This window comes from Staurois parvus, unplaced genomic scaffold, assembly GCF_062004578.1.
Source record: "Staurois parvus isolate SC_StPar_1 unplaced genomic scaffold, SC_StPar_1.0 ptg000343l, whole genome shotgun sequence".
NCBI lineage: Eukaryota > Metazoa > Chordata > Amphibia > Anura > Ranidae > Staurois > Staurois parvus.
Genome location: NW_028318139.1, coordinates 3,092,578 through 3,118,546, shown reverse-complemented (window position 1 = coordinate 3,118,546; position 25,969 = coordinate 3,092,578). Strand labels below are relative to the sequence as shown.

At 40.7% G+C, this 25,969-nt stretch overlaps 1 protein-coding gene across 1 annotated transcript in view; it reads right to left on the bottom strand.

Annotated features, from left to right (window-relative positions):
- Positions 1–25,969, bottom strand: part of ETF1 (eukaryotic translation termination factor 1) — a 109,342-nt gene that overhangs the window by 8,569 nt on the left and 74,804 nt on the right. Inside the window, exons 7-9 of the mRNA XM_089684307.1 lie at positions 25,657–25,786; positions 10,499–10,654; positions 10,345–10,409 (exon numbers count right to left, since the gene is read on the bottom strand). Of these exons, the coding sequence (XP_089540433.1) occupies positions 10,345–10,409; positions 10,499–10,654; positions 25,657–25,786 (351 nt within the window). The remainder of the gene's footprint in view (positions 1–10,344; positions 10,410–10,498; positions 10,655–25,656; positions 25,787–25,969) is intronic.

The following is a 25,969-nucleotide window of genomic DNA, read 5'->3' as shown; positions in this document are numbered from 1 at the left end:
ATGGCAAAAATATATAAAAGTATATATATATATATATATATATATATATATATATATACCTAACCCTTCAATTCAGGAAAGAAAGGGCAAACATTGCATGTTTAAATGAAAGATCAACTGGTCAACAACAGGAGGCTCAAGTTTAACACTCCTAAACCTTGGGTTCAGGGGATATGGGAGGTTCCATGATAAAGTAGACAACAAACAAGATAGTCATGGGGGAAAAGCCCTCACAGCATAAAACCTAAATAGATAGGAGAAAAGGGTTCAAGTTTAGTACCCTTTAATGCTTTCCCCTTAAAAATTGGAAAAAACATTGAAAAGGTGATAACCTGAATCTTCCTGAAGGAGAGGATTGTGTGATCAACCCCCACAAACTGTAAAAAAAAAAGAAAAAAGAAAAAAAAAAAAAGGCAAGCAGTTGCGAGGGTATACTGCAGTTCAAACAGAACACCAGGACTAGGAGGGAGAAGGGCCACTTCCAACCAACATCCAGAGGTGTTCCTGGGATAGGATAATCACACTGTAACCTGCCTAATCATTTACAAGCTATAGGATTCAAGGATTCTCAAAACCTACCCCTGAAAGAAGCAGCATACATGGTCGAGGGGGAGAACTCCTAATACTATTACTAGGAACATTCTCCTGGTAGAAATTAGGAGAAGGGATCCGAGGAGGCTTCCCCAGAAGACTGCAGTGTGGCCACAAAAAGGACATATCTCCCAGCGATAAGGGCTCATTATACCTCTTAGGGAGAATCTGCAGTAGCATTTCAGCATGTCCCATCTGCCGACCATCCATGGGAATACAGGACGCTCCAGTGATGGATACTTCCTTCCAAGGAGGAACAGAGGGGCACTCAAGGGCCCTCACTCTTCAATGTGGGGACCATTGGGTGAGGGGATGCTGATGGCAGTGTACTGAGTCTAGGAAAAACAAAATGGTCACAAACAGCACAATACGAGTTGCCCAGCCCAGAAAGCCAGTATGTAGACTTTTACAGACGGTTCCCAAGCATTCTAAAAGGTGAAAGCACTTCATTGGACGTCCCCTAAATGAAGTCCAGTGGAGTGATGATGGTAAATTCAGAAGACTAAAACTACAGAAGGATCCCTTGACGACCTGTGTTCCAGAGAACAAGACTCAACTGGTAAGGAAGAGGATATGCTTGTTAATAGTGAATCGTCCCAGCGTGATGGGGGTGGGGGCTGGGTGGTTAGACAGCTGAAAACTGCATTATGGTGTGTGCTGTAAAAATACTTTCTGCAGCACTTTTCTTCAGTGCAGCTGGTTGCAACACAAACCACCGCATCACAATGTCACAACAGTAAATAGAACTTTACTGTCATGAATGACATGTCAATAAATTTTTGTGGGGGGATTTGGCAACAAAAACAAAAATAAAACTACAAATGCCGCATCAGCACTGTCACCCAGTGCACATCAGAGGCTGTGCAAACAGCGCAGCCTGCTAGTGTGAACAAGCCCTTACAGTCAATTGTAGCACTGCCCGATAAATAAACAAAATGGGAAAGTTGTACATTAGCTTCAGAAGAGAGAGGGAAAAGACAAATCCACCCTTGTTAATTATATGCCATCAAACTATTCAATATCAATATGCAGGAACCCATAGGTAATCTGCAAATTTCTGAGCATTTAAGGCAGTGAAGAACATTCTAAGATAAGCAGGTGCGTTGACTGTATGATAGCAGCCAACGTTTATATACTTGCCCCTAGCCCTTGTATAGCAAAAAACTAGGAAATGGTCAAATCCCATGTCATTCTACCACATTTTTTAAAAAGTTATACTTATGGTATTTCAAGAGTATGTAAGCTCAAAAAAAAATGAGTTCTACTATTCCATTTTGGTCTGGTAAACACACAATTGAAAGAATGTTATACTTGTTTGATAAAATGGAAAAAACAGACCAAAAAAACAAAAACCTGGAGATGTCCTATGTATTCTGGACACTTATCTCAAGGACTTGCTGCTTAGCCCTCTTTGTGCTCACCTTGAAACTGTAGAAAGATCAACCTTTCTGTTGTAAGAGAAGGAAGAGTGTGAGGGTTTGAGTAGTTTAACGTAAACTGGACAGGGCTGACTCAACAGATGATATTTTTAAACTTTAAAAGGCCCAGCCTTTAAAAAAAATTAAACATGGAGTACATCTTTGCAATACATGCAAATTTCTTCATAGTGGCAATTTTGGACAGCCATATAGAGTTAACAGAAATCAAACGTGGTGCTAAGTACATGTGTTAATTTGCGGTTTACTGTTGAGCAAGTCAACTTCCACTTTAAGGTCTTGGTTTTTTGGAGGAAAGGTGGCCTAATCTATTGTGGACTATTGGGATGAATTTATGAATGTGCTGGAGTCTTAATGGAGGGACAAGTGATTGGAGACATTTGTTGTAACTTCTGCAATGACAGGGAACCGCCGGCAACAGATGTAACAGTAATCTGGAAGGATGTACCAAAAGACAGAAGACCCTGCCAACTTCCTCCCACACACTGCTGTAGATATTTGAAAAGGGAGCCCTCTGGTGACATCCGAAGGAACACCACCTGAATCATGTCCACCGTGCACTTTGAATGACAATTGTGCAGTCATGCAACACTGTACCCATATGACATTTTAAGCTTTTTTTCACACAAATAGAGCTTTCTAGAAGGGTGGTATTCAATCACCACCGGGTGTTTTATTTTTTGCTAAAGGAAAAAAAAAAAAATGTTTGTTTCTATTATAAACGTTTGCAAACAGGTAATTTTTCTCCTTCACGGATGTGCATTTATGAGGTTGCACAGATTATCAGTGCAACCCCAAAATACCCATCAGCGCTGCCACTCAGTGCCCTGATTATCAGTGTAGCTGTCTCTTTTCACAGTCGCTGTGACAGCGAGAGTAAAGTTCTGCTGATAACCGGCAAGTTTATTTACATTGGGATCAGCTGTGATTGGACACAGCGGCCACAGAGTGCAGGGTGAGCGCTTGCTGCGGGCACGTTCTGGGAGGATGTCCCACGATGCCCTCCCAGAACTGTATGATCGCGCTGTAGTCATTTGGCTATAGCATAGTCAAGAAGTGGTTAAAGGCGGTTTAAGAGGCAGGCGTTAAATGTTTTTTTTATCAATAGGTTATTAGGAAATGTTAAAGCTGATCTTCAGACAAAGTATAAAAATCTGATGAAAAACTTTATCTGCTACAATGCTAGTGTATTCGTATACATATATACATCATCTCATGTACCACTGACCTACTGCATATATTACGTACAAGTTTAGACCAAAAAAAAGAAAAAGAAAAACACACTACATGATTTGCAGGTGTGACATTGACGATATGTTTTGCTTCAAAAGCGGAAGTGATGTTAACATTCTTTTGCTTCTGTTGTGTGATGAGATACCTAGCCAACAGGTGGGAAGACTCAGTTTTGTCATTCACTGCGTGCACTGCTAGAACTACGAAGTCAGAGCTTACTGAGCTTCAAAGAGGGCAAACTGTTGGTGCCCACTTAGCTGGTGCCTCTGTTACTGACGTTGCCAATTTTTTTGTCTTTAGGTACAGTATCAAAAGGTTATGACGGCAGATAAAGTTTCCAGGAAAACAGTCTGATAAGCATAAGCACGGTCGACATGGTCAATTGACTGAAAGACAAAAAGGACAGGATTGTGACCCGGAAAGAGAAAACAACTGCTGCAAAAGAGACTGCAGAGCTCAAACTCCATCCCGTGAAGCTGCTGTCACACAGAAATTAGATATGGACTCTGGATGGCACATGGGTGTCTGCTTTTACTAACTAATATGGGGAAAATGTTCCCCATAAACGCAAATATAAAAATTGCAGAGGATTCCTTCCTGGCTAACACACAGGTTTGAAGCTAAAGGGCAGAATTAAACAAAAAAAAAAAAAGACCTGAGAAGTGTGTGGGCTCAATCAAGGGACAGTGAACCAGGCTATGTTGGGACCTTTTGGCGGTACGCTGTACAGCACCCCAGATATGTTAGTGGATTGAAAGTGGGCAAGGCCTGTGGGATGGCTGCCATTAAGCTTATGTTCCACCAGACTAAGAATACAAGTGAGGGATATCCTACACCAGGCACTTATTGCTGAAGGAGTGCATTTTTTGAAGGTACACTGCAAGCCACCCTGGATCTGTTAGTGAATCGAAAACAGGAAAGGCCTGTAGGACTGCTGCTCTTGAGCTTATGTTCCACCATATTAAATATGCAAGTAAGGGATATCTTACACTGGGTACTCAAACACTGGAGTAGGAAGGATTAATGCCAGCTGTAACCTTGTCACTGTAAGGCAGCATGCAGAGGAGGCAAACGTTTGATTTTGGTGGTGGTGCAACTGAGAAAATAGTGGAAAGACTGAGACCCACACATGCTCTATAAAATGGCACACAAATGCAGTATGGCCCAAAAGGAGGTCACACAGAAGAGCCTTGTAATTGTGATATGGCAGGAGACTTCAATGCTTCACAAATGCAGGCTCTCTCTTCAGAGAGAATTTTGGTGCTCAATCTGTCAGATGGTGCCCTAGACCTGTTTAGATGCCTTAGGATGGACAGTGATAGCACCTGCTGGTGTTTTATCAGCTTTAACACTTTTCACAGTAAATCTGGAAGTAGAGGGAAATTTAAAAAATGGACCCATTGCGAATAATGAAGTAACTTTCACTGTACAGACTAAGCCTACTTAACAGGGAGTCCTCAGACTTGGCAAGTGCTTAGGCAATACCATGGCTGTGGACCTAGAAAGCGCTCTGGGACTAACTTATCAGTATGAAATGTCTGGAAGGACCACGATCAAACTGATTGCCTTAAGGTTACATTCCAAGATGGGCTGGGGTACATCACTCTAAAGTCAGGTAGAAAAAAGCTGATAGCTGTAGAGAACGAAGTCAATAGGGGGAAGAAAAAAAAAAAAAAAATCTGAAAAACAAGGCTAGAAACCACCCCCCCCCCCAAAAAAAAAACACCATAATATGACAAATCCCACACTGCGCTTACCTAAAAAAAAAAAAAAATTTGCAAATACAGTTAGGTCCATATATATTTGGACACAGGCACAACTTTAGTTTTTTCAGGTATTGACCAAAGCATATTCAAGCTATAGTTTTGTAATGGATTTGGGCTGAAAGTGCACACTCTCAGGTTTAATTTGAGTGTATGTACATACAAATTGGAGGAAGGGTTTAGGAATTACAGCTCTTAAAAAGTAGCTATCCCCCTTTTATCAATGGACTAAAAGTAATTGGACAATTGAATCAAAAGCGGTTTCATGGCCAGGTGTGGGTTACTCCTTCGTTATTTCATCAATTAAGCTGGTAAAAGGACTGGAGTTGATTCTAAGTGTGGTATTTGCATTTGGAATCTATTACTGTGAACCTACATCATGCGTTCAAAGGAGCTGTCCATGCAAGTGAAACAGGCCATTGTAAGGCTTCAAAAATGAAACAAATCCATCAGACATAGCAGCAACATTAGGAGTGGCCAAATCAACAGTTTGGTACATTCTGAGGAAAAAACGCACTTGCTGTGACCTCAGCAACATAAAAAAGCATGGAAGACATCAGTGGTGGATGATTGTAGGATCCTCTCTATGGTAAAGAAAAACCCAGTCACAACATACAGGAAGTGAAGGACACTCTCCAGGAGATGGGTGTATCATTGTCAAAGTCTACAATCAAAAGAAGACTTCACGAGATCAAATAGAGATCAAATACAGAGGGTTCACCATAAAGGTGCAGACCATTTACAGTGAAGGAAATAAGTATTTGATCCCATGCTGATTTTGAAAGTTTGTCCACTCACAAAGAAATGATCAGTCTAAAAATCAAATGGTTGGTGTATTGTAAACACAGACAGAAGAGCAACAAAAAATTCAAAAGAAATGCATGTCTAACAAATTATACACCGATTTGCATGTTCATGAGGGAAATAAGTATTTGATCCCCTTCACAAAACATGACTTCGTACTTGGTGGCAAATCCCTTGTTGGCAATCACAGAGGTCAGACGTTTCTTGCAGTTGGCCACCAAGTTTGCACGCATCACAAGAGGGATTTTGGCCAACTCCTCTTGGCAGATCCTCTCCAAGTCCTTAAGGTTTGGTGGCTGACGTTTGGCAACTCGAACTTTCAGCTCCCTCCAGATTTTCAATCGGATTAAGGTCTGGAGACTGGCTAGACCACTCCAGGACCTTAATGTGCTTCTTCTTGAGCCACTCCTTTGTTGCCTTGGCCGTGTGTTTTGGGTCATTGTCATGTTGGAGCACCCATCCACGACCCATTTTCAATGCCCTGGCTGAGGGAAGAAGGTTGTCACCCAAGATTTGGCGGTACATCTCCCCGTTCATCGTCCTTTTGATGCAGTGCAGTTGTCCTGTCCCCTTAGCAGAAAAACACTCCCAAAGAAGAATGTTTCCACCACCATGTTTGACAATTGGGATGGTGTTCTTGGGGTCATAGGCAGCATTCCTGCTTCTCCAAACACAGAGTTGAGTTGATGCCAAAGAGCCTGATTTTGGTCTCATCTGACCACAACACTTTCAACCAGTCCTCCTCTGCATCATTCAGACGTTCAATGGCAAACTTCAGACAGGGCTGGACATGTGCTTTCTTGAGAAGAGGGACCTTGCGGAACTGCAGGATTTCAATCCTTGTGGGCGTAGTGTGTAACCAATTGTTTTCTTGGTGACTGTGGTCCCAGCTGCCTGGAGATCATTCACAAGATCCTCACGAGTAGTTCTAGGATGATTCCTCACTCTTCTCATGATCATTGACACTCCATGAGGTGAGATCTTGCATGGTGCATCAGACCTAGGGAGACTGACAGTTGTTTTGGGTTTCTTCCATTTGCGAATGATTGCACCAACTGTTGTCACCTTCTCACCAAGCTGCTTGGGGAGAGTTTTGAAGCCCAGTCCAGGCTTGTGTAGGTCTACAATCTTGTCCCAGACATCCTTGGACAGGTCTTTGCCATAGTGGAGAGTTTGGAATCTGATTGTTTGATAGCTCCTGTGGACAGGTGTGTTTTAGACAGGTAACAAAATGAGATTAGCAGCACTCCCTTTAAGAGACTGATTCTAATCTCAGCTTGTTACCTGTATGAAAGACCTGGTAGCCAGAAATCCCGCTGAATGATAGGGGATCAAATAATTATTTCCCTCATGAACATGCAAAATCAGTGCATAATTTGTTAGACATGCATATCTCGATTTTTTTTCTGCTATTCTGTCTCTGTACCAAATTAAAAAAGAAAAAAGCGCCATTTACAAAAAACACCAAAGTGTCAGCAGCATATCCCACCCAAAATAAATTTTGGCAACAATAATCCTAATTAAAAGGTATGCGCTAATAACAAACTTATACAAAGGTGTATATCATGCAAAAAAAATTTAGTGTTTTAAATAAATAATTATAGTGTCCAGACATAAATTACCGCGGTGAGCGGTAACTGTATCTCACCTTTTTTTGCGGTGAGCGGTAATTGTATCTCACCTTTTTTTGCGATTGAAGCTGGTGTCTGTTGGACACCTTGTTTGTGAGTTTCCTTGTACCTTTTTTATTAAAGAGATAAATGGAAAAAAAAACATATTGCACCATTATGTTCTCTTTTTTGTCCCTGAGTGTACTGCATGCTCTCATGGAGGTATGAGAAAGTGGAGAAGTTCATCATAAGAGCTTGGGCTGCAAAGTTGTTTGTCTGTGATAATTATTATCCGGAAGTGTCTGAAACATCACCATATCTATTTGGACATCGGGTTCATTGCTCCCAGAGCACAAGCGCTGTTGCTGGTTTATAATCTGACCAGCCATTAGCTCTGGTGAGTTCATTTAATCTCCTTTGGTGGTGGATTTTTCACAATTGGTTCAAGTCACTGAAGATATATATATTTTTTGGACACTATAATTATTTAAAACACTAAATGTTTTTTTGGATGATGATATACACCTTTGTATAAGTTTGTTATTAGCGCATACCTTTTAATTAGGATTATTCTGTCTCTGTGTTACAATACAACTACCATTCGATTTTTAGACTGATCATTTCTTTGTGAGTGGGCAAACATTCAAAATCAGCAGGGGATCAAATACTTATTTCCTTCACTGTATAAGCATGAAGAATAGAAAAGCCAGATTAGACTTTGACAAAAAAACATCTAAAAAAGCCAGACCAGTTCTTGAAAAGCATTCTTTGGATGGATGAAACAAACATTAATCTGTACCAGATGACGGGAAGAAAAAAAAAAAAAATGTGTGGAGAAGGCTTGGCACAGCTCATGATCCAAAAGCACACAGTCATCCGTAAAACATGGTGGAGGCAGTGTGATGGCATGGGCATGCATTGCTTCCAGTGGCACTGGGTCATTGGTGTTTATTGATGATGTAACAGAAGACAGAAGCAGCCGGATGAATTCTGCAGTGTTTGAGATATACTGTCAGCCCAGATTCAGCCAAACGCAGCAAAGTTGATTGGATGGCGCTTCACAGTACAGATGGACAATGATCCAAAACACACTGCAAAAGCAACCCAGGAGCTTTTGAAGGAAAAGTGAAATATTCTGCAATGGCCGAGTCAATCACCTGATCTCAACCCAATTGAGCATGCATCTCACTTGCTGAAGGCAAAACTAAAAAGGCAGAAAGACCCACAAAGAACTGAAGACAGCTGCAGTTAGAGCCTGGCAAAGCATCAGAAAGGAGGAAACCCAGTCTTTGGTAATGTCCATGGGTTCCAGACTTCAGGCAGTAAAGGATTCTCAACAAAATATTAAAAAAATTAACATTTTATTTATGATTATGTTCAAATGTCCAATTACTTTTGGTCCCTTGAAAAAGGGGGGATAGCTACTCTTAAGAGCTGTAATTCCTAAACCCTTCCTCCAATTCGAATGTACATACCCTCAACTTAAACCTGAGAGTGTGCATTGAGCCCATATCCATTATAACTATAGCTTGAATATGTTTTGGTTAATACCTGAAAAAAAACTAATATAGCAGCATATTGGGGAATTAGTATATACAGTTAGGCACATATATTTTGACACAGACACAATTTTAAACACCCCTTCATAACATGTACCAGAAGAGTAAATCAACCACTCCCAATACAATACAGCGCTCCACACAAAGGTGCAGATACTATAGTGACTAAATTTACCTTACTTGAATCTCAATATATCAAAAATTCCTTATATCAATTAATTTCCACAGCAAAACTGACAAAACAAAATATGCAAAGTCCAATTCAATTACCACACTTCTAAAATCAATCTGCCCAGTGTCAGTTTCACAGCTAATTGATACAGTAGTTGTTCAGCAGGTCAGAGCAGGATTTTATCCTGTTCACAACTGATGACGTGTGGTTTAGAAACCTTTCCCATAGAAGTCAATAGCCTGCAATCCGCACCAGAACCGGACTGCACTGCTCAGAAATCATACATGGCTCTTTCAACCCGCACTGAATACGCGCTGCCAGTGCACCGGACATATGTGGATAGGCACCATAGGAAGCAATGTTATTTCACATGTCATGTGGATTGGATGCGGTTCAAACTGCATCCAAACCACAAATATGTGAACAGGAACTGCACGGCTTATTTTGAGAAGACTGACATGAACACTTTTTGGGTGGATATCACATTGAAAAAAAGAACTGTGCATTTATTAATCTTGTGTCTGGGCACTTATTGTGACATTGGGCAGATTTTAGAAATGTGGAGATTGAATTGGACTTCAAATATTTGTTTTGTCACTTTACTGTGGAAATTTGACAAAGAATTTATTTTGATATATCAATATTCAAGCAAGGTGAATTTAATCACTATAGAATCTGTGCACATTTGTGTGGCACGCTGTGTTGTATGGAGTGCTTGATTACTCTTTATTCTGGTAAATATCAAAACAAATGGTTAGGCTTTTTTCTTAGAATTGCCTTTTTTTTTTCTCCTAGGACACTTTCAGAAAACTGAGGCAGACTGGTTGAGAGGATATATTTTAGGCTGGCCTACAATTTTTTTGGCCAATGTCCAATTCTCCTGTAGGCATCAGTACGTCTGACAGTATCTGAATTCCTGAGTCTCCCAATGTGAAAATAAAACACCATACCTTTCAGATTAAGATTTAGGGGATTCTGAAATGTTCAGCAACAAGAGGCAGGGTTATATATAAAATTATAAAGCTGAATGTTTTAGCCAGGTCACAAATTCATGACAACCCTGCCCATCAATTTCTCCCGCATTTTCAGTGCCCTAAGCTATGCATTAAAGTACCAAAGAAACTTCAGAAAATACGGTTAGTAAACTACAGTAAATTTATATTTTAATACACATACCTCTTTGTCAGTGAAGTGTGATTTATCCTTTTCTTGCTCCGGTGTTAAATAGAGGACTTTCTCCTCTAAAGGAAAAAATAAACACCATCTTATATTCAAGAATACAAACATATTTTTGAGTACACTAGAGATGATTAGTAAGTGCAAAACCTACCTTCAGAACCATTACATCTCAAGACGTATCTCATAATATCCAAGTTTTCATAAACTATCAGAATTTCTACAGCTCCCATTTCCAAAGCTTTTAATGTGTCTTCAACACCGAAACAGTACTTGCCTGTGTCCTGACTAATTTCATCAAAGTATCTCCCTGTAAAAAGACACATTAAGGAGGGAAAACATACATTTATATGCAAAAAAACAGATAATGTACCAACAGAACTAGGAGAAAACTATAAAACAGAAGTAATGAAAACATTTGGTACCAAGGTATATACAGTAAATATATGTGGTTTTTTTTTTTTACACACACACACACACACACACACACACACACACACACACACACACACATTTTACCAATATTAGTGAAAGTGAACAATCACAAAATTTTGGGTTGTCCCCAGAAAAGTAATATAGGGGACATCTTTCCATGGGGACATTTCAATATGAAGAGATTTCCTCATGCTTCCTGTTTGGCTATGGGACAGGAAGTGAAATCTCTGCAATGGGACACGGATACAGCAATTTAAAAAAAACAAAAAACAAAAAAAACCACGTTCAGTATGCATTTTAGATCATGCTTTAAAATTATTTTGTACTATCATTACATTTGTTCAAACGTTAAGGGTTTCCTTTAATTGTGCTATTAATTTATAGTGAAGACTTTGGCTGGGCTACATGTTCCACCTTTCTACATTTTAACAGCTACAGTGGGTATAGAAAGGAAAAAAAAAAAATTATCCCACATTTGAAAAAAAATTAAATAAATCACATTTTGTCGCTTTGCAGCCTGAAATGAAGACAGACACAGTTTTAGTTTGATCCAGCTGTATTCACAGCTGCAAGTTAGTGCAACTTGTAACATCCAAGTGAACGATCTAACAAAAAGGTTCAGAAACAGAGTCACTAAGGCTGGCCATACATTATACAATTATCTGCAGATTTTCTGCCCAATTTCCTTTAGATTTACCTTCAACTATGTAGTGCAAGGGCCTGCCTAATTGGATACAACTGAAAGTGTTGTTTAGGTTTGTCCTCCTATTATATGGTTTTTGGTAAATCTAAACCAAAAATCTGCAGATAATTGTATAATGTATGGCCAGCCTAAGTAGGAAAAAGGATCACTCCCCTCCAAAAAATTACTTGTAAACTCAATCAGGTGTAGCTAATCACCTTCTCAATTGCACACAAAGCCATTTGACTTTCAACTGTGATCATTTTGATTAGCTCAACATGAATAGAGCTTTCCTGGAGCAGTCCCTGATAGTGCAACTGAAGCAATCAACTATGGGTAGCAAGGCACTGTCAAACGATCACCAGGATAAAGCAAAGGCTTTATCAATGCCTACAAGTGAAGTCTATTATTAAGAAGTGGAAGGTATTTGGTAAAACACAGACCCTCCCTGGATAAGGACCGCGCTTTAAACTGGATGAAAGAGCCAGGAGGAAATTGGTCAGAGGCTACCAAGAGGTCTACAGCAACTCTGAAGTTGCAGGAATTTATGACAAAGACTGGTCACTGTGTGCATGTGACAATATCACACATTCTCCACAAATGTGGTTTGTATGGGAGGGTTGCAAGAAAAAAGCCAATCCTCAAGAAAGGCCACATTCAGTCATGACTGAGCTTTGCCAAAACCAACTTGAAGATTCTGAGGCCAGATGGAAAAAGGTGTTCAGGTCAGATGACACTAAAACTTAATTATTTGGCCTAAACACTATGGCCCTGATTTACTAAGACTTGAGTCTACCAGCATACTCTGAACATTCAGGCAGACTCAAGTAAATCAATCAAGACCTGTCAGTCTTCTGAGAGGCGTCTAGCAATCTCAATTGACGAACGTCTACTTTACTATTAGTAAATGTGTAATCGCGTCTGGCACATTTTTAGGTGCAATACCGGATATGTTTGCTAGATGGTGCACAAGCGCGGGCTTTGGCGGTTTCCTGTTTGCATAAGAGAATACTTAAGAATGTAACATAAAAACTACACCTATATTATAATTTTTTTTTTTTTTTGCTGTTTCTCCAAAATGATCAGACAACAAATGCATTTACTAATGAATGTCATACATTCTATTTTCAAATGTTAAACATTTTCACACTTATATCTCAAATAATTTGGAACGTCTAGTTCTAAGTTCTCAATATAATGATATAGCTTCCTTCTCTTTAATCATGTAACTATTCTATGTTAAGATAATAATGCGCATGGGTTATACACATCACACATCTGGGGGTGCAGTGGTATGCTGGCAGCTATGGGTTAGTCATCCAGCTCCATCCATCCATCAGGGTGGGTGCCAAAATGGTAAGGGGAGGAATTAGCTCAGCCACAGGAGCCATAAAAGGTGCTTAATAGTGTAATACACACGTCCCAAGGGTGGTTTACCTTTCACGGGTTCATGCACTACTGTTCGTCATGGATAAACCACATGTGCCATTCATAGGCACTCTGAGTTGGTACTCTGACACGAAGGACATTCCATTATTCAGGAATGATTATATGAACTTTTTTTTACCAGTTTACATCATCATTAATGGGCAGCACAGTGGCTTAATGGTTAGCACATCCGCCTTGCAGTAAATGGGTCATGGGTTCGATTTCTGACCATGGCATCTCCTGCATGGAGTTTGCATGTTCTCCCTGTGCTTGCGTGGGTTTCCTCCGAGTACTCCAGTTTCCTCCCACACTCCAAAGACATGCTGGTAGGTGTATTGATTCCTGTCCAAATTGGCCCTAGTGTATGAAAGTGAGTTAGGGACCTTAGAGATTGTACACCCCTTGAGGGTCAGGGACAGATGTGAATGTACAATATATGTGTAAAGCACTGCATAAATTGACAGCACTGTAAAAGTACCTAAAATAAACAATTGCACTTTTTGGATTTTACATGCGTTGATTGATAACATGCATTTATAGCACTGCACTATTATTTTAACATATTTCTATTCTGGGACTGTTGCCAATACCCTGAGTGCTAGCTGCTACCTTCATATCTATACCTATATTTATCTTGTGTAATACCATTTTAGTAGTCTATATAATTTGACCAGCGCTCGCTTAATCATTATTTTTAAACAATATAACTATTCTTCATTGCAGCTCAAACTCCGTCTCCTACAGTGGCTTAGTGGTTAGAACTCAGAACTTACAGCACGTGGGTCATGAGTTCTAATCCCAGTCATGGCTGCATCTCAGTTTGCATACTTTCTCTGCACCGATGTGTTTCTGCCAACACTCCAAAGACATGCTGTTAGGTTAATTGGGCCCAGTATATGTAAAAAAAACAAAACATCGGTCAATCGGCCGACGTTCCCACCAACAGCAAAAAAAATTGTCTGATTTTCGTCCCGTCTACGGCCAGCATTTTTACTTCTGTCCCTTGCAGAGAACACTGCTATTATATTTTACATGAAAAGTATTGAGGTTGCAACATTGTATCCATTTCAGATACAGATGGTTTTATTCGGATACAAATAGATACATTGTTGCAACCGCAAGACTTTTCATGTAAAATATAATAGCGGACTGGAATTCTTCTTCCCAACTTCACCAATAGAAAAAAAAAAATGTGCCAAAACCCCGATTAAACGGCCGACCAATTTACCCACTAACTGTGCAAAAATTGGCTGATTTTTTACCCATCTATGACCTGCATTAGATTGTAAGCTCCTTGACATTTGTGAATGCCCAAAATATGGAGATCAATTTCCAGGGTTCTGTTAGTGCCAGGAATATAGATCAATTAAGATTTTGGCTACTGACTAGAAAGTGGAAAGGGATTGAATCTTACCTGCGTCCTGTTCTTCTGACAAGTTTGAATTTTTCAATTTTCCTTCTGTTTATATTTCATTACAACTTTATTTTCTCTAAGGCTGCGTTCACACTAGCTTTGTCAGCAGGCATCAGACAGGCATTTGGGAAGCGTTTTTTACGCTTCTCAAACGCCTATGAAAATTCTGCACATGGCAGCACGCAGTGCTGTTCACACTGAAGCGTTAGAATTGCATCACTGCAAAACTGGCGCCTCACGTCGAGTCAGGAGGAGTTGAAGCCTCCCATTCAAGTCTATGGTGCCGCTCCTCAAATGCCTGGCAGATGTTTGCGGTGTGGTTGCGAGGCATTTTTGGAGCGTCAATACCATTTAACTTCATTACAGGCATTTGTGGTGCAGTTTTAACGCTTGGTAAATGCTTATCACAGGTCTCAAAACCGCACATAGGGCGTTTGGGGAGCATTTGAGGAGCGTAAAAAACGCTTCCCAAACACCTGTCAAATGCTATAGGGGCTTTGGCAAGAGTTAGAAATAAAGTGTGAAAGAGCTCTTAAACCTCTCTCCTTATACAACTTGACCCCCTCCCCCACCCCCCGTCATCACCTGTTCCATCTGCCAATCTATGTATCCCCGCCTCACTCTTTTTATTTAACTATTCATTTATTGATCTTGTTAATGTGTCTCATTTCCTATCACCTGCAGCTCAGATCTCGCATTATTATACGATTCATGATTGTATCTCACCACTAGTCTGATTGAATTCACAATTCCTGGTCAGTCCCGTTCACTGATCTATAATAACCTTTTAGGGCCAGTTCACACTATATGTGTTTCAGTTGCTTTTTTTGCATCCAAAACGCACAGAAAGAAGGTTATATGGTTGTCAATGTCATAGTTCACATCAGTGCTTGCAGTTCCAGTGTGTTGCAGGTGCTGCCAAAAAGGTCAAACAGGCTGCATTGTTTATGCATAGAACTGTACTGGACCGCGGTAAAACGCCCTGGAATGCACATGTCCCTAATTAAATTTTAGAAAAAGAGGGGCAAAAAAATTAACTAGAATGCATAAAAAAAAGGCACTGGAACACATCAAAAAGGCACCCAAACTGCACTGAAACACACCAAAAATACATCCAAAATGCACTGGAACACATCAAAAATGCATCCAAAATGCTCTGGAACACGCTAAACATGCATCAAAAAAGTGCATGCAAAAACACATCTAGACTGTTTCTATAGTGTGAACTGGCCCTTAGGACTTGTTCACACCATTTGTGGTGCAGAAATGCATGCAAGAGCACGCATTATCCAGCAAAGCAAAGAAATGCAATGCCCTCTGCAGATGTGCGCAGGTACCATGATGAAAACTTAATTGCACTCCACATGTCTAGTAAACACATGCATGCATTCACAGCCACCAAAACGCATGGTACCACACTACTGTGCGGTTAGGTGCAACACACTTTTACAATAACATGCCTGCAGTATTTTTGCATGTTCCCACACATTAGGCAGCCCATTGAAATTAATGAGCTGAGGAAAAAAAAGTAAAAAATGCCCATTCACACAGGTCCTCTGGCCTGTACAGCATGAATGAGTGGGTTATTCATGTGGCTGGAGCCACCTGTTACACTATGGGGACACAGCAGCTGTATGAACACAGGTTGTCATCTGACAGGTGTGAAGGCGTGGGGAAGTGGCCCTCAATGCTCACTGTCTGATCAGGGCTGTACACCTGCACCCATATGCTTGTCAAATTATGACCTGCAGCATTTCCATTGTGTAACATAGGTTGCCTGCAAACGGCGATAGCCACAAAAACATACCACTGATTCCCACTCTACAGGCCACAGCACCCATGTGAATGAGCCCCAAGACCTCAATTACACACACAGCTTTATTTATGAACTCAGTACAGTTTTATCATTTAGATTTCACAGGAACATGGTTGGGATGTCAATTAATAATGTTTTTAGTGTATTTTTACCATAAATATAATTTGGATATTTTCTCTGGCGGTGGGGGGCTGTCAGGTATGCTGTATAGGGCCCCATGATATCTAACAGTGGTCCTGGGTGTATGCTTGTGTCTGTGCCACCTGTATAGTTAGGAAGAACCTTGAACCTCTGCTATGTACCTCAATGGATCTAGGAATTGGACATGTTTTCAACTGAAAATACAATTATTAGTAATGTTTCCCCGGCAAATGAGGATCAGCTCCTTAGTGGAGAACAACCAGATCTCTGGTCTGGAATTCCACAAAAGAACAATTCACAAAACTAAAAAATAGACTTGCAAATTACCACTAAACTCTCCTAACTACACTCCCATCCACTAACACTCCCCACTACCACTTCCGGGTGTGTGCAAACGTCCTTCCGCCAACATCATGACGTATTTCCGGTATGACAGCTGCTCTAGCGCCTCCAACAGCCGTCTTGGCGTTTATTTGTGCACCATAGCAATTTTACATGCGGCTCCATTGTGTATATAACATTCGCAAATATATGTTTGCAGTTCCCAAAGTCAACAAATTGGGGTCCAATTTATTATTGTTAATAGGATTGTAGAAAAAGAATAGCTAGCTGGACATTGAACACGACCTATTCATTGGTACATAACATGGTCTTGGTGCAATAGGGGGCTTTTGGTTTGTAAGTTTGGACATACTTGCACATGTGCGCAAACAAGGAAGATTTGGGCATATTATATAGCTAACAAAAATAAGTGTTAGGGGTGCTAGTACATTTCAGATACTTATATAGCGCTGTCAATCTACACAGCGCTTTAGATATATATGTGGTAAATTCACATCAGTCCCTAAACCTCAAGGGGCGTACTAAGGGCCCTAACTTACATTCATACATATACTAGGGACAATTTTGACAGGATCCAATTAACCTACCAGCATGTGTTTAGAGTGTGGGAGGAAACCAGAGTACCTGGAGGAAACACAGACACAGGGAGAACATGCAAAAACCAGGCAGGAGGTGCCATGGTTGGGATTTGAACCAACGACCCTAGTACTGCCAGGTGGAACCATTTAGCTACTGTGCTACATTCAACTAGAACAAATAATCCCCCAAAAATACATAGTCCAAATGTTTATTGATCAAATACACATTCCACATTTATTTGGACAGCAACAACAAGTAGGTACATTCAATATCTTGGTGAAAAAAACAAAAAAAAACCCAAACAAACCAGGATTGATGTTGCTAAAATAGAACAGTCTTGCTCATAAGAGCTTACAATCTAAAAGACTATACTTCTAACAAACTGTGCTTTCACAGGTTACAGCAGGAAATGGTTAATAGGAATCACTTAGGCTTATCCACAAAACAAGCTGCAGAACTCAATATAAAAATGCATATGTGCCAAAATAACACCTCCCACCTCCCCAAATCCCCCACACATACATTTCTCATCATGTTTGTCTGAAAACTGCATTTCATTCTAAATAAAGCAAACTTGGAAGAGCAGAGCAATTGACATGTGTTAGGATTACAATGCAAAGATAATAAACACACAATCATTGTACAATAACACACCTTAGAAGGAAGAACATGCAAAACATTTACAGCCCACATCAAAACACAGCATGAGTGTGGCCTGGGGCAATTCACCACAATATCTCTTCCTCCCCAAACCACCACAGACAAGGACTTGCAGAAATAATGCGCCTGTGCAAGGCAAAAATCAGCCACTACTGCATCTCTTTATATAAGGAAGGCCACACCCACCACTGTCATTCATTTGGTCAGAGAAAGTGTTTGCACCTGATTAATTCTCTTCCCACCTGTGTTAACCCTTGGTATACAGGCCCCACAAATCAGAGTCAGAAAGAAAGCCACAGTGAAGTGTACCTGTGCAGCATACAACAGAACATTGAACGGGGATGTAAAAGGGAACCCTATTGGCAATATTTCTTGGCCCTATGGGCACAATTCACTCCAGATTATCGCATGAGTTAAGGCAGTCACATGACCACATCTCACATGCAATACTGAAAATGTCAATTCACTTTTGCTAGTATGCGGCATTTCCCATAAATCGGAAAAACACTCAGGAAATCAAACATAAAAAAGCCTTACACCGCGGTCACATCAAAGCCGATTTAGAAATTGTGCAACGTACAGTGAAGATGCCGATTTCCTTGCGATTTGCAATAAATCTGACACAGATATCTATGCAAATCACCACAAAAGTAGTACATGTACTACTTTAGAAATCAGTGTCGGAAACACACCCATGTGACTGCTCTAATAGCAGACAATAGGGTGCGACTTGGCATACGATTTGCAAGTCGCATGTCATGCAAATCGCATGCCAAGTCGCATCCAGGGTGCACGATTTCAGGTGCGATTTGGGAATTGAAATTGTACCTGATATCGGATCTAATGAATGTGGATGCGAGTGTCTTAACAGAAGCGATTTGCTGCAGCACAAATTTCAAACGTCGTTCTTGTCTACCTTTTCCAGCATTTTGTAGCGATTTCATATATAGACTACAGTAGAAACCGCAGTGAAAAACACAATTGAAAATTCAATAACTCATTGGTAAATCTACAGAAAATATGGTGAAACAAAAGCACAATTTTAAATTGCATCTAGTGTGAACCAAGCAGGCAATTCAACAAAGGAAATAAATCTTTGAAGGCATGCGATATCTGCATGCTCGGATAAGGGTCTGTTATGGATTGGGGGGGAACTCCATGCCATTATTTTATTAATTTTTTTTTAATCCTCTTCTCTCTCGCTCACTCTTCTCATGGTTTGACAAACTTTCCCAAAAGGGGGTGGAGTGCAAACCAACATTATTAAATCAATCATTAGTCCAGGCCCTTATCTCATCCCATCGTTTGACATTCACATAAGGTACAACTTTAAAGGTGTTTGAACAGACAAGGCCTCATTCTAATTCACATTCTAGGGATCATTTAAACAGAAAGCAAAGATGCTGCCACCAGCACATATGTTAGGATAGTCACATGTAGATCATCCAAATTCATTGCTGTGGTTGGGATTCAAACCAACAACTCTAGCGTTGTGAGGCAGCAGTGCTAACCACTAATCCACGGAGCTGTTGAACACTAATCCTGCCTGTATTTCTGTGGTGTGAATCAATCCTAGGTCCCTGGGCAAGGTCAGTGTAACTAGCCAGATATCTCCAATGTGACACAAATGTTGTGCTATGTTACCAATTCAGATGTATGTTGGTTCTATGTATCCCAATACAAAGGATTGCAATACTAATACAGGCGTACCTCGGTTTACCAACACCTTGGTTAACGGAATTTTTGGTTTACAAATTAAAATCCATTGAAAATAATGCCTCGGTTTACATAATTGTTAATTTTTTTTCGCAATACAAAGTGTATGTCGGCGCCGATTTTCAAATGCAAATGCCAGCCTTTTTTTTTTTCCTTTACTATAGTTCACAAGCTTAGAAGTCACTTTCCCCGAAATTACAAAAACTTTGTATCTTTTAATAAACTCAAAGAAAACATTGTTTCCTTTAGGGATATAAATTCCAAGAAAACTTTCTCTTTTAGCTGAGGGAAGTGACAACTGAATTTCTGAGCTATAGTGAAGGAGAAAAAAAAAAAAAAAAAAAAAAAAAAAAAAGGAGAATTACATTTAAAAACCAGCACCATAATAAATAAAAAAAAATGGCGTGGGATCCCCCCTCCCATCCACACCAGATCCTTATCCGAGCATGCAGCCTGGCAGGTCAGGAAGGGGGGGGGGGCGAGCAAGCACCCCCCCCTACCTGAACCATACCAGGCCACATGCCCTCAACATGGGGGGGTGCTTTGGGGCAGGGGGGCTTATCAGAATAATTTTGGCGTGGAGTTACCCCTTAATCCATATCAGATCCGAAAGGGCTTAGTATGAATGGGAGGGGGGGTCACCACGCAGTTTTTTTTATTATTTATTTAATTTATGGGAATTATTTTACATTCAGCTGTCAGTGGGGAACCCCGCTGACAGCTGAAACATTAACACATGGTTGTCGCTACTAAAATCCCGCATGAGTTATTTTATCATGTTTCAGCTGTCGGCGGAGTTCCCCACTGACAGTTGAATGTAAGACCCTTCGGGTCTGGTATGGATATTAAGGGGTAACTCCACGCCGAAATTAAATAAAAAAACAGCGTGGGGTTCCCCCCAAAATCCATACCAGACCCTTATCCGAGCATGTAGCCTGGCAGGTCAGGAGGGGGGGGGGAGATGAGCGAGCGTCCCCCCCCCTCCTGAACCATACCAGGCCACATTCCCTCAACATGGGTGCTTTTAGGCAGGGTGACTCCCCCCCCCAAAGCACCTTGTCCCCATGTTGATGGGGACAAGAGCCTCTTCCGTTAGTGGGATAATTGGTCGGCCGTTTTTCGGGATTTTGGCACATTTTGTTTATCGGTAAATTTGGAAAAAAAGCAGCCAATTTTGCCGGACAATTTTCGCGGCAATGATCGGCAAAATAGGACAATTTTTTTGCCAAAATTTACCGATAAAAAAAATGTGCCAAAATCCCCAAAAAACGGCCGACCAATTAACCCACTAATGACCCGAAAATCGGCAGATTTTTTTTTTTTCGGCTGAAAAATAGGCCAATTTTAGATCCATCTATGGCTTACTTTAGATGGGTCTAAAATTGGCCGATTTTTCTGCCAAAAAAATAAAATCGGCCGATTTTCTGGCTGTTAGTGGGTTAATTGGTCGGCCGTTTTTTGGGATTTTGGCACATTTTTTTTTAATTGGTAAATTTGGATAAAAATTGGCCGATTTTCGCGGCAATGATCTGCAAATCGGCTGATCTTTTACCGAAAATATGCGCATGAGCCGTGACCTTCAAAAAAAAAAAAAAAAGAAAAAGAAAAACACAGGCCATAGATGGGGCGAAAACCGTTTAAAAAAAAAAAAAAAAATCAGTTCAATTGGCTCACGTTACCAACGGTGGAAAAAAAAAAAAAAAAAAAAAAAAAAAAAAAAAAAAAAAAAAAAAAAAAAAAAAAATCGGCTGATTTTTGCCAGTCTATGGCTGGCAAATATAATAGCGAAGTAATTACTTCTGTCCCTGCAGAGAGCTGCGCTATTATATTTGACATTAAAAAGTATAGAGGTTACAACATTGTATCCATATAAATACATCTATATCCTAAATGGATACAAATTGATACAATGTTGTAACCTCTATACTTTTTAATGTCAAATATAATAGCTCTGCAGGGACAGAATTACTAATAATAATAATAAAAAAAAAAAAAAAAAAAAAAATGCGTGGGGTCCCTCCTCTCATCCATACCAAGCCCTTCGGGTCTGGTATGGACATTAAGGGGTAACTCCACGCCGAAATTAAATAAAAAAACAGCGTGGGGTTCCCCCTAAAATCCATACCAGACCCTTATCCGAGCATGCAGCCCCCCCAAAGCACCTTGTCCCCATGTTGATGGGGACAAGGGCCTCTTCCCCACAACCCTGGCCGGTGGTTGTGGGGGTCTGCGGTCGGGGGGCTTATCAGAATCTGGAAGCCCCCTTTAACAAGGGGGCCCCCAGATCCCGGCCCCCCCCCCCACGTGAATGAGTATGTGGTACATTGTCCCGCTACTACTTCACAAAAAAAGCAAAAGTGTAGTGTAAAAAACCACAGTACAGGGTCTTTGACAAGTCCTTTAATAAAACAAGGTCCCCCGAAGTAGATCCAATGTCAATCACGATGTCACGGCGACCCGAAAAGAGAAAAAAAAAAGAAAAACGTTCCGCACTCGACGAGGCTCACCAGCCTTATGCAGCCAGTCTCGCTAACAGCTCTTAAATAGGTAAGGGGCGGGGCCATCAAGCATGTGAAATGGGGCGGAGTTACTCGGATGATGTCCCCGGCTGGCCCCGCCCCTTACCTATTTAAGAACTGTCACCCTGTCTCTTCACTGAGGCTATCCAGCTTTATGCAGGAGACAGTCTGACATTTCTTATATAGGTAAGGGGCAGGGCCAGCCGGGGACAGCAAGCGTGTGACATGGGGCGGGGTCACTCGGATGTCCCTGCCCCTTACCTATATAAGAAATGTCAGGGAGACTGGCTGCATAAGGCTGGCGAGCCTCGTCGAGTGCGGAATGGTTTTTCTTTTTTTTTTCTTTTTTCGGGTCGCCGTGACATTGTGATTGACGTTGGATCTACTTCGGGGGACCTTGTTTTATTAAAGGACTTGTCAAAGACCCTGTACTGTGGTCTTTTACACTACACTTGCTTTTTTTGTGAAGTAGTAGCGGGACCATGTACCGCATACTCATTCACGTAGGGGGAGGGGGCCGGGATCTGGAGGCCCCCATGGGAAGGGGGGGGAGCCCCCCTGCCCCAAAGCACCCCCCCAATGTTGAGGGCATGTGGCCTGGTATGGGGCTCGCTCGTCCCCCTCTCCTTTCCTGACCTGCCGGGCTACATGCTCGGATAAGGGTCTGGTATGGATTTTGGGGGGACTCCACGCTGTTTTTTTATTTTTTATTTTTTTATTTGGCCGTGGAGTTACCCATTAATATCCATACCAGACCTGAAGGGCTTGGTATGGATGAGAGGGGGGACGCCACGCTGTTTTTTTTTTTTCAGCTGTCAAAATAATTATCTAGACCTTCCAAATAAGTAAAATCATTACAGAAATAATTATAAAGGATAAAAAACAAAAATAGAATCACTAGAACTAAGGAAATCAAATTAGAATACATAAAGATATGCCTAGTGCTGTTTGTTAAACACAGTAGACGCGACCGAGGGCCGGCTGTCAGAGGACTCCACACAGAGATTTACTATTGAACAGCGGCTAAAAAGCAAGCGCCCAGAGAGGACGTCTAAAATGTGTTCTGCACATGCGCATTTATATCGGCCAAATACACTGCACGAGCGTCTAGTTCTTCACTGCATCGACTTGCTTAAAAAAAAAACTTTAACACATTTTAAATTTTTTTGGAAATGGCAGATATTGTTTAAAGAGAAGTCCTGATATTTTGGAAAGCAAATTTCAATGTGAACATGCTTCTGCAGTGATTTTTCATGGTGTTAGACGTGCCTCTTAGCAAGTCTGCTTTTTGAGTCTGATTCCTGGTGTGTGTCTCGTTAGTAAATTCGATTGGGCGTCTACTTGTTGACGCTGCTCAATAGTAAATCTCTTTGCAGGGTAAAAGTAGACGGTCGTTCGTAAAAATTAGACGTTCGCCCACGGAAATGCGCCCAGACACAATAGTAAATCAGGGCCTATATGTCCAATACAATTTGGCCTAAACGTTATTTCAAATACAGCTCATAATCCAAATAACACCATTACTAAAGTAAAGCATGGAGGTTGTAATATGTTATGGGGGTGTTTCTCTGCAGCAGGGAATGGAGCACTTGTCAGGATAGAAGGAAAAATGGATGGGGCAAAATACTGCCAAATTCTTGAGGAAATTTGCTGCCCTCTGCCAGAAAATTGTTAATGGGAAGGTTTACTGTCCAACATGACAATGACCCAAAAGCATACAGCACAACCACACAGTGGTTGAAGGCGCAAAGGGTGAATGTCTTTGCATGTCCTAGTCAGAGCCCAGACTTAAACCCCAATGAAAATATGTGGAATGACTTGAAGACTGCAACCCACAAATAGTTGCCATCAAATTTAATTGAACTTGAACGGTTCTGCAAAAGAGTTGGCAAATATTGCAAAGTCTAGATGTGCAAAGTTAGTAGAGACATATCCCAGTAGACTAAAGGCTGTAATTAAAGCAACAGTTGGTTCAACAAAATACTGACACGGGAGGGTGGTGATGCTTTTTCCAACTCAGTGATTGTTTGTTTTTTTTTTCCTGACATGTTGGCGTTATATCTTTCACTTGGATGTTATAAGTAAATATAGCTGGATAAAACAAAAACTGTGTTTTCATTTAGGCTGCAAAGGAAGAACAAAGTGATTTTAAAGGGGGTGGGGGGGGGGGGCATTCTTTTATTACGTATTTAAGCTGTACAAGATAGGGTCATTGCAATCTTCTGGGCACACACAATACCCCTTGGCTTCAAAGACATTCTGTCTATGCTAAAGACACTGCCCTCTCAAAACTGGTTGGATACTCCACTAGTAAACACTCCAAGGACCAGTGTCAACTGCATCAGTTCAAGACTCTTCTGAAACAACATTTGGACAGGTGCATTTGACCTCTTACTGGCGTGCATTTGTCCACCTTCACGAAAGTTTTGCATTCCTATGCTAAAGTCAATGCAATTGCAACAAACTGATGCAACAAACTGATAGAACACCCTTGATCAGGCTCTTACACTACTTAACCACAATACTTTCTCTAGTGGTTAAGTCCTCATGTGCACTGGATGTTTTTACAGCTGTTTTTGGCTTTTGTCATTTTTTTTTCCCTATAGTTAAACTTCCCAGCATGTTACCCTATGTGTCCATGCACACATTTTTGGCAGGGACGTTTTTTGGCTGGAAAAAAACCCAGGACTAGTGGGTTTCTAGGAGTTTTTTAGCTGTAAAAACGCTCTAATGCTTTGCCGCAAACCGGTGTTTCTGGACTTTTTTTGACCAAACAAAAATAATTTTTTTTCCAGAAGAAAAATAAAACAAAAAAAAACAAAAAACGCAATTGCTATTGCAAAAACGCTTTAAAAAACCTCAAATTTTTAACATTACTTTACACAGCTAACGTTACCAGCGTTATCAAAACACCCAGTGTGCATGGAGACCGATAGCTACTGCTCATTTTTACATAAAGCAATGTGCTATTTTTTTGGGACAGCTAGTATGGTAAACATACAGTAGGCGTTCTGTGTGGATGTGCTTTTCTACGAGTTTTATTTTTCAAGCCCTGTACATTCCGAAAGAGCACGTAGGCCAGGGGTCTCCAAGCTTTTTAAACAAAGGGCCAGTTTACTGTCCTTCAGACATAGGGGGGGACAGTCTGTGGTCATTGGGAGTTGAAATTGTCCTGGTGTCAGTGGGAGAAAACAATGCACCTTTGGTATTCGGGGGAGGAATAGAGCCCTAACGCTGGTGTCAGTAGGTGGAATAGTGCCCTATCGTTTGTGTCAGTGGGAGTAATAGTGCCCTGATGGTGTCAGTGGGAGAAATAGGGCCCCATTGCTGATGTCAGTAGCAGAAATTATGCCCCATTTGCTGGTGTCAGTGGGAAGAATAGTGTCTTGTATCAGTAGGAGTAAAAGTGCCTCAAGGGACCAATAAAGGCAAGCAAAGTTTGGAGACCACTGATGTAGGCAAATCAACAGTACATGCCACAAACTAAGAAATAGGGAAAAAAAAAAAATTACAACACAAACATAACAGCATTAGATCTGAAGAACGAAAATACATCCTTTATTGTGAACAAAAATCATACCTATTAGTTTCTTCTCTTGGATAAATTTCACATTTGAAAGGACCTCCGTTGATAATTCAATTGCTTGGTTAAAGCCATTCTCTCCACCATATGATATATCAACTAATTTCAAGACTTTGGATTGCAATCGCTTAAAAATAAAACATTTTTATAAACTTGTTATTATAAAACTTGAAAGTTACTACATAAACACACCCATTATATACATTCCAGTCAGGGACGCAAAAAATATATCTATACACACACACACACACACACACACACAATATACACAGACACATGTAAATTCATAACCTACAAATATGACTTTGGA